At 32.1% G+C, this 10107-nt stretch overlaps 1 protein-coding gene across 1 annotated transcript; it reads left to right on the top strand.

Annotated features, from left to right (window-relative positions):
• Positions 1 to 8180: 8180 nt before the first annotated feature.
• Positions 8181 to 9372, top strand: LOC130465641 (uncharacterized). The gene is made up of 4 exons (XM_056834479.1): positions 8181 to 8453; positions 8553 to 8738; positions 8837 to 8899; positions 8968 to 9372. Exons 1-4 carry the CDS (start codon positions 8181 to 8183, stop codon positions 9370 to 9372), a joined length of 927 nt encoding a protein of 308 aa, XP_056690457.1.
• The last annotated feature ends 735 nt before the right edge of the window (positions 9373 to 10107 follow it).

Below are 10107 nucleotides of genomic sequence, written 5' to 3'. Positions count from 1 at the left end.
CTCTGCCTAAGTTGAATATCTCAGGGTTTTTAAACTGTTTGTTTTCATTGTAGGCTTGAAGCGGCTTTAAGATTACTTTGCTTCTGAAGAATCCATTTTTCTGAGTTGTATGGCTCTTTGCTGTTGATAAGGTCTGCCTCTTTCTGTTGTATGTGTTCTGATCTGTTGTTTTTCTGAGTTTTTCGGCTCAAGGGCTCGGTGTTTCACGAGTTTTTTTACATATGTTAATTACTAAGATTGACTTTGTGTACTGATCTACTGTTTTTCTGATTTTTTCGGCTCCAAGACTCTTTCACGAGTTTTATTTCATTTGTTAATTACAAAGTGTTCTGCATTAAGATTGACTTAAACCTCAAGCCATCAATTTTCCTAACGTAGTGTGAATAATATACCTCAAAAAGTAGTCTTTCGAGTACTGTGTTGCGATCCTTCACTCTTATAAGAAGATATAACTTCTTCTGTCTGTTGCTACTGTTATGTAATGCGAGTAATTTATTTTTTATGGGAAAAATCTGATATGCACTAGTTTTGTTTGTGTTGTTTTTGTTGGGTTTTGGGTTATTTTCCTAAGTGATTGCTTATGAAGGCTAGTAGGGGCAGTAAAGTTCGTTTGAGGAAGCATGCCTATGCTTTATATGCACGTCTAATTTTTGTATATAGGTAGTAGTAGTCCAACGTTCACATCTGTTTACTTTCCTAGCTTGTTTTTTTGGTTGGTTTTTTTATTCAAAGGATAAGCAATTGGGAAATGGAAGGGGATGCAAAATCCAGTAGTGGTTAAAATTAAAATGAAGGAGGGAGAAGATGATTAGTTTTATTTTTGATAGTCTTTTTATTTTGACTTTTTTTTATAGCAAATGGATACAGTCATTCTTATCAAATTAAAAGAACTTATGATTGTGTTTCAGTTCTGTATTAGGTTTTATTTCCTCACTATTTGTTTTAGACATATATCATTTGTTGGAAAATATGATATGTAGTATGTTAGAGTGTTAAAGATCTCTCTTTCTTATTTTGGATGAAGACATGTTGCTAGAATGTTAAATTGGTTAAACAGGAAAGATATTGTTTGTGGTTTCAAAATTGTTGGTGTTGGATAAAATTATTTTGTCTTATGGATTTGGAACAGGTTTTAATTAGGTCCATTTTTGTGGATAGTTCAAGTTTAAATTATACTCTGCCGAATTTTCCACTTTCACTATCATTTTATGTTATAGACATTTGCAATAGATAAGGGTCTACATTGGGATTCATGGTATTTCTTTACCCATTATTCTTAAAGTTTATCTTTTGTCATTTATGCGGAGCTTTTTTTTCTTTCATATTTCGATTTTATTCATCGATCGATATCGGTAATATGCTTCTTATTAAATTTTACGCTTGATTTGTTTGTTGTGCAGGATGGTGCATATATTCAAGAATTACAAGCTGCTTTAAACATGTGAAGATTTATAGGGTTTTTGACACATAATTAATAGATAGGTTTTACAAAAAAGAGCTATTGGACCGTTATTGCATGATATTTTATTTTAGTGGATGTACTTTTACAACCAATACTTTTTTTAATGAGATAAATGTAATTATATATGAATTTAAATTATTTGAAATGTAAATCTTTATTGAACTTATTTGTTATAAAAATCTTATTATATGAATTTGTAATTACTATAGGTATATGGATAACTAAATCCGTCTGGGAACAAAACTTCAGACAAATTGAAAGCGTTGCCTTAAGCTCAATTGAAAGCGTTGCCTTAAGCTCAATTGAAATCGTTGCCATAAAGTCAAATAAAAGTGTTGCCATAAACTCAATTGTAAGTGTTGCCATAAACTCGATAGAAAGTGTTGTCATAGATACAATTGGATGTGTTACCATAAGTGTAAGAAAGTGTTGCATTAGCTTTAAACTTCAACCAACAACAACCTAATAAGTGTTGCCTTATGTTGGCGAAAAATGTTGCCTTAAGTGTGTAAATGTTGGTTTAAGTTGTTGAATAACTGTTGCCATAGGTTAAAAGTGTTGCCTATAAAAAGTATTGCCATAGTTATTTATGGCAACAGTTTATCATAACTGTTGCCTAAATCCGACAAACTGTTGCCATAAACGTATAGCAACGCCCCCTATTGGTAACGGTTTTTAAACTGTTGCTATAGGCCTATTGCAACAGTTAATTGATCTATAGTAACATTTTGTTGTCGTTGCTATAAGCCTATTTTGTAGTAGTGGGGGGGGTCGTTTTTTCGGATATCAGATATGTGTGATCAGCTAAAAACAAATAGCTAAAAGACAAAAAAGTAAGTACCATTCATGTTAAAAAAAGTACCATTCAATTTCTTTTTTGTCTTTTGCTATGATTTGCATTTACAAGCATATATCATATATTCGAAAACACTTCCTCGTATGTACTGATGCCGCACTAGCTATAGCAGCACAGCTGATGTAGCATTGCTACAGTAGCAACATGCACCATGGTTAGGGATGGCAATGGGTCGGATCTGGACCGGGTCCGACAGGATCCATACCCAGACCCGCTTTTTAAGAGATGGATCCGGATTCGACCCAGATCCGTTGGGTCCAAAAAAATCAGATCCGGACCCAGATCCATTGGGTCTAATGGGTCTAGGGTCGGATCTGGGTCCTAAATGGGTCTAAGCGTATTTGTTTTCCAAAAAAATTTGTCCCTCATTTTTCATATATTGCGTAATTTTTTCGCCCATTTTTTGTATGTATACGTAACGTTGCTTTAATAAAACCACTAAATATGGAATATTCGTTAATTTTGTTTAGGAAAAAAATCATATTAGCCTTGTAATACAATAAGTATTTAAAGTTTCTAATATTATTATTTATATGTCACGTCAAACAATATTTAAATAGTTTAGCATCATAAGAACTTAATGAAGTTTAGCACGTAAAGATTGAATCATATTTAAATTTTAATAATTATTTTTAAAAATTATATATATGGGTCTGTGGGTCGGATCTGGACCGGATCTGGATCTTTAATTCTTGGACCCAGACCCATACCCGCCCCATTGAACAAAGACCCAGATCCGCCCCAGATTCACAGGGTCTAATTATTTTGGACCCAGACCCTTATAAATGGACCGGGTCCAACCGAATCTGGGTCGGATCTTGGACCCATTGCCATCTCTAACCATGGTCCATGGATGACTTGGCCAACTTCCTTGTCCAGCCCTTATCGCATTACATAAGCTGTGTTATCTTTTTTCTTTTTGGAAGGGTAGTTGTGTTTAGTTCCTAACAAAAGCACATTTAGCAATTGGGCCATGTAAATAGTTCTAGAAATCTTCTTTTATCATCCCCTGTTTGTTAAAAAATCTTCGGCCGTTTAGAGTAAGATAAGATAAGGTTAGACAAAATAAATTTAAATCAGTTAAGCATAATTAATTATTTTCAGCAAAAATATATAGGGAGTATGTCTCTTACAAAGTTACAATATACGACAATCAATCCATGCTTGCACCATGTATATAAATTAAATAAACGCACAATAAATCACTTTCACGAAACGTTATTATGGTTTATCTGACATATAAAATCACCAGTTAATAATAGTCAAAGTATAATATATGAATAGTGTAAAAAAATTTAAAAGTTACGAGTATCTCTAAACTGAGGAAGTATTATTTAGGTTGATTGAATGCAATAACTCTGCAAACAATTTTATTTATTTGGACTTCAAATTAAAACTAATTTATTAATTAATGAACTACTACTACGTATATATTACGTATATATTAAAACGGCATATGTTTAATAATATCAATAGCATTAGTAGCAAGTTCAGCAAGTGGTTCCATAATATCTTCAACTCTTGTAATCTGTGAGTCTGTAGCACTCGATGTCTGGAGATGATTCATGCAAGTATTCATAGCATTAAGTACTGAATTTACGCTGTTGGCCATACTTGCCCTCTTCGACACCTTGACAGCCCTACCTCCGCCGCCCAAGTGGGTGGTCAATTCATATGCATCCAACAAGTGTGTCACCGATGAAGCTATTGTAGTACCACATCGTTGGAGGGTCTTGACTTCGTTAGTCCATTCTTCAGGGTGTTCTGATAAGTTTATGAAACTACTTGACACAGATTGGACCTCCGATATAGTGGCCTGGATTGCGAAACGGGTTGCACTTTTGGGGTTACCACTTATATTGCTGGCTTTTGGGACGAGGGTATCTAAGCAAAGGGTATCATATGAAACATCATTGCATATTTTTTGTACGAAATCCATAGCCGAAGTGTCGGTTGCTAAGGAAACGGAACACATTGAGACGAACAAAAGTGTTGTGAAGGCTAAGAGAACGAAGAATTGACGAGCCATTGTCATTTTTTGTTTGTTTTCTCAACACTAATCTCTAATTGATCTCTTTGATTTTGTTGTGAATAAAAGCTTGCATGAACCCACCATATAATATAATATAGTAGTACGTGTAAGGAATTTGAGAATTACTCAACTTATACTACTACATAAATACATAAGATATATATATCACGTAGCAATTTTGTTTGACATAAATTTTATCACCATACGGCCATTACGATTGCGGAAGAGTTATACGATGTTGAAAATTTTGTTATGGAAATTCCGATTGAGATACAATCTAAGACGTAGTTTACATTGTATAGGATATAGTTTCTTATAAGTTGTACTTTACCTTAATTGCTTATTTGTTGTACGCTATATAAAGTTTGCCATCAATGATAATAGGCAAAACAAGTTTTTCCTTTCAATTTTTACCGAATACTATGGAAGACTTATTAAACTGAGAGAAAGAGTAGGAGGAAAAAACATCTATATATTATACTAAAAGATATGAAATCAACGTAAAGCTGATAATTGTCACTCTTTGATTTGTCTCTTTTATAATTAAAATACAGAGTAATATATTTTAAAAAAAATCATCTCTATCGGTAGAATAATGTCAAACTTAATTATAATTATAGCATATATACTCATAATATATCTTTTACTTTATTACTAATTAACTAGGTTTTTGCCCGTGCGATTCATATATTCTATTAAATTGTTAAGTTAAAATAAAACTCATATATATATATCGACTCCTATATTTTATATATTATATAGGATTAGTATTTTATTTTGGATTTCATTTTTTTTAATTACTATTTTGTGTATGTGCTAATGCACGAGATTTTTATAAAATTAGATTCTAATAAAAGAGAGAATTATATTATATTTCGTATAAAAATTACTATGCTCGTTGACAATAATAATAATAATATAATTTGGAGTAGTTATGAAACTTAAATCAATTATGTATGTTTATGCTATAAATAATTAATACTACGGAGTAGATTTTAGCCCGTGCAATGCACGGATTCTATTAAATTGTTATGTTAAAATAAAACTGTTATATTAGATTAGAGTGTTTGATTTTAGATGAATTTTTATATGCGTAATATTAATAATTAATTAATAAAAATATCTATATGGCAACTAATTATTTATCTACGTGGCCCTTGACTTTTTTAATTCAAAAATAAGTTCAAATCTTATTTTTCATTGGCCGAAACCATTATATTTCCTACGTGGCGCTCTAATATTGGATTGAATTTTATTTTAGATTAGTGGGTCCTGAACAAGATTTTGTGACACGTTATATGTCCAACCTACTTTACTCTATCATATTTCCGAAACGGAGGAAGTATATCCTTAATTGAAGAAATAAGAATAGTAAATATATACGGTTTTGATAGTTTTGGTAGTATACTAGTATATATTTAGTTAATTTCTTATCCTTAATTTTAGCATAATTATATGAATTATATGAATAATATTTTATTTATTAATATTTTATTATATTTACTATAGAAACATTTTTTTAGAAATTTAATATAAACGAGCTTTTAAATGAGCTTATAAACTAACACGAACGAGCGTGGAAACGAACAAGAACGAGTTGTTCGCGAGCCTAAACGAGCCGAAAAGTAGGTTGTTCGAGCTAATATCATTTATTAAACGAGCTTAAATTTTTTGTTCAAGCTCGTTTATTTACAATAAACGAGCTTTCACCGAGCTTGTTCACGAGCTGTTCGCGAGTGTATCGGCTCATTGACATCCCTATCAAATATGGTAAATACAAGACTTCGGGAACATGGTTCTAAACAGTGTTTTATGTAGTGTGCTTTCTTCAATTTTAGCCCTTTATATTGAATATGATGTTAAGCTAGCCATGAAGAGAATACAAATCATCATAATCGCGTTAATTTCATATGTTAAGATGGTTTTCTAATAAAATCTAAGGAACTTACAATTTATCCAAGAATTACTCTAGACCAACTCCATTTCTTGCTTATATTATCTTAGTCCAAAATGTATTACAATTTTGCCTTCTTTAGGCTCTGAAGATAACTTTCAGCTACATATTTTTCTTTTCAAACATATTTCTGGTAAATTATCTAGATGGATTAATAAGCCTTTTTATATCCAACATTGTGCGTTTAAAATCTTCAATTTGATATTCCATTTAGGTAAAAAGGAAATTATTAAATCGTGAAAGTTAGGTAAATATATATAATACTCATCCCGCGTTTTATTCATCGTGAAAAATTAAATGAGAATAATTCAAAAGGAGTAAGAAATTATAATGGCAATATTTTTCATAAATGGTCTAACAAAGTTTACTAATTTATTGTAATACAAAATTAAGTTTGTTAAATTTTTTTACTCCCTCCATACCTAAATGTTTTTCCCGTTTTCTTTTATGGTCTCCAAAAATGATCTTCTCATTTCTTTTCTTTCCTCTTTAATCTCCTCTTTGTAATTTTAACCTTTTAATTCTATTGGTTTATCAATAAAAGAATTTGTAATCTCATTGGTTGGTTTAAGTTTGGATGGATTCATGAGTTGACATCTTTATTCCTTAAATTCTATTGGCTCAAATTCTTACAACTATTTTTTTTTATTGTGAAAATGGAATAAAAAAGCATCAATTTTCCATAAAAGTACAACAATAATAGTTAATCTTGTAATGTTTTCTTTTCCTTAATAACCGCATAAATGACAAACGGAAAAAACATTTAGGTACGAAGAGAGTAAGTACTACTGAGTAGTATTATTAATGGGATACGGAGTATTATTAATAATTATAAATATAGTACCATGAATAAATTTGTTTACTGTACCGTGTATAATTTCTTTTAGTACTATGTACTTTCTAGATATATAACTATACCATTCTTATAAGGTACTCCACTTCTTACATTGAATGGTGTAATATATATTATGAAATAAAATACGAAATAAAAAAATTCAATAATATGATTTAAGTATTAAGTGGATATGTATTCTTAACTGATGGATATATATTCTAATAATTTTTTTAAAAAAAAGTGTAATAAAAATTTAAATCTTATAATAATAAAAAAAGACATAACAAGAGCAAGAGATGATCGTATACATACATATAGCTTAGAGAAATTTAAAATTTGTATTAAAAATTTATATTAAGTTCGATTTAAAAGTTGATGAATAAATTTTTTGAATGAGTCAAAGGGGTGGGTTTTGAAATTTTTGAATGAATCTTTGGTCGAACAATTAAAGTGGATGGATATTATAATTTATCATATTTGGTCTACTAATATACGGAGTATCGTATTTGGGGTGATGGGGGCAGCTGAGATGATTTTGAAATTTCTAATTCCATAAGTCATAGACTTTGTAATGGGTGTATCTTATAAGGTTTATATTGTACGTACTAGTATCTTATATTATAACAAAATTATTATTAATATGTTTGCAACAAAGTACAAAAATAGTTTTTATATGTTAATGCACGTAAAGGATTGCAGTATCACTTATATATAAAATTTCATGCGAAATTAATATTTTGATATGTAAATGTACGTGCATCACACTTGATGATGGGGCGAGTTTGGATCTTAGATTGGGTTAACTACGAAGATAAACATACATGATTGACTAATATTGACTAATAAATAGAGATTTGGTATTGATAAACGGGTATAAGGATAACATGTACCCATCTTAGTGATGAGGGGAGTTTGAATTATTGGATTTGAGAACACACCAAATCTTAATTATTTATGTACTTTTAATAACATTTTATCAATATTAATATATTATAGCTAATACAATCAATTTTAATAATAAACTTATGTCAATATATTCAAATGTTAGCTGATGATTTACTTATGTTCTGCAGAGGTGACCCTATTTCTGGTACAATGTTGTTTCAAAAGTTCCAAAAATTTTCTCAAGCTTCTAGCCTTGAGGCTAACCTTGACAAAAGCAACATGTATCTGTGTGGTGTTCCTGGGTTAGTGCAGACTCAGATCCTTGATAGTCTTCATATCCCGGTTAGTGATTTCCCTTTCAGGTACCAGGGGATTCCTTTATCCACTAAAAAGCTCTCATACATTCAATGTAAGCCAATGATTGAGAAGGTGCTTGCTAGAGATAAGAGTTGGACTTCTAGATACCTTTCCTATGCAGGGAGACTACAACTGGTCAAAACTATTCTTCTTAGTTTGCAAACCTTCTAGTGTCAGATCTTTATGCTACCTAAGAAAGTAATCAAGAAAATCAAGGGGTATTACAGGTTATTTATGTGGACTGGAGATACTTCATCTTCGAAAAAGGCTTTGGTATCATGGGCTACTTTGTGTCTTCCTAGAACTGCTGGTTGTTGGAATATCAGAGACATGTATTATGGAACAAAGCTGCTATGTGTAAGTTACTTTGGGCCCTCACCCATAAAAAAAATAAATTATGGGTTAGATGGGTTGATAGGTTTTATGTGTAAGGAAGATCTCTTGTTGGTTTTCAGTGTCCTGCTAATATGTCATGGGCAATGAAAAAGATCTTTGGTTGTATGCCATTGGTAGAAGGGGTAGGTAGTTGGAATGCAGTGGAAATTAAAAGCATGGCATGTTCTCTATAAATCTTATGTACCATAAGCTTTGTGGCCTGCATACTAAAGTTCCATGGAGGAGAGTGGTCTGTAACAATGCTGTTACTCCTAAGAGCTTGTTCATCCTCTGGTTGGTTATGTGGAAAAGAATCCCTACACTTGACATGTTAATCAAATGGAACATTGTCTCTTCTGACAGTTGCTTACTCTGCAGTTCAGATTCTGAATCAGGTGAACACTTCTTTTTTGGGTGTGGATTTTCCTCCCAGATATGGCAGAAAATACTGGATTTGTTACACTTCAGAAGGCTTGCTTCCTATTTTACTACCGAACTGGAATGGATCATTACATGCAGCAAAAAAGGTGGAGATAGACAGAAGCAACTGGTGATGTTCTTTGTTGAAGCTCTGTATTCCATTTGGCTCAACAGAAATGATAAACTCTATAACTAGCATAGTAAATCCCCTAATGAGATTTTTAGAAACATTCAGTACAAGGTTGCTGCTAGATGTTCTCCTGAGTTCAGTTCTGTATTGCTAGATTTAAGCACTTAGATTTGGGTCTTTGTTGTTTTTAGCTTGTTTGTAAGCTACTGTTTTGGCTTTGTGTCTGTATGGCTGTTGCCTAACCTCATCTCCTTTTAGTAATAAAACTCTTTATTTGCCAAAAAAAAAATGTTAGCTGAAAAGAAAAGCTGTGACTTTATTACCGAATATAGAGATGTCATATTGTCCAGAGGACGAGCTTTTTTAGACCCCACCCTAACACCCCGCGCGCAGCCTGGGCAGGGTGGAGGAAAGTTTGTTGGGTGACGGAATTTAAAAAAATGTATTCTCCGCAACTGTCTGGGGCGAGGATGGATCTTAGATTGTTCCCGCCGGTCTAGCTTATCCTTCAACTAATTGATTGTGAATATATCAACATTTCTTTACTAATAACTACATATTATAATATTTTTTTTATTTACTCAAATACTTTAATCATACAACCGAATTGAAAAGAATGTTAAGTATAGGGGTGGTTTCAGGCAGGTGTGGATACACGGGTGGGTGATGGAGTGAGGATGATGTTTATTTTTCACCCTTCGAGGCAAGATTTGGGAGGGGTGGGTACCGTTCTTATCGTGGGTGGCGAGGATGAGATCATGAGAATGAGAATTTTAGGCGGGTACGAGTGTGGAGGCTCCG

Source organism: Spinacia oleracea, chromosome 1, assembly GCF_020520425.1.
Source record: "Spinacia oleracea cultivar Varoflay chromosome 1, BTI_SOV_V1, whole genome shotgun sequence".
Taxonomy (NCBI): domain Eukaryota; kingdom Viridiplantae; phylum Streptophyta; class Magnoliopsida; order Caryophyllales; family Amaranthaceae; genus Spinacia; species Spinacia oleracea.
Note: the sequence above shows the minus strand (reverse complement) of the source record. Positions and strands in the feature narration are given on the sequence as shown.

Excerpts from the sequence above, each read along its gene's own strand:
- LOC130465641 (XM_056834479.1), top strand. The coding sequence starts at position 8,181 with ATGTTAGCTGATGATTTACTTATGTTCTGCAGAGGTGACCCTATTTCT. Across the intron at positions 8,454-8,552 it reads GTAAGCCAATGATTGAGAAG|TGTCAGATCTTTATGCTACC; the intron begins GTGCTTGCTAGA and ends CAAACCTTCTAG. Across the intron at positions 8,739-8,836 it reads ATGGAACAAAGCTGCTATGT|TGTCCTGCTAATATGTCATG; the intron begins GTAAGTTACTTT and ends GTTGGTTTTCAG.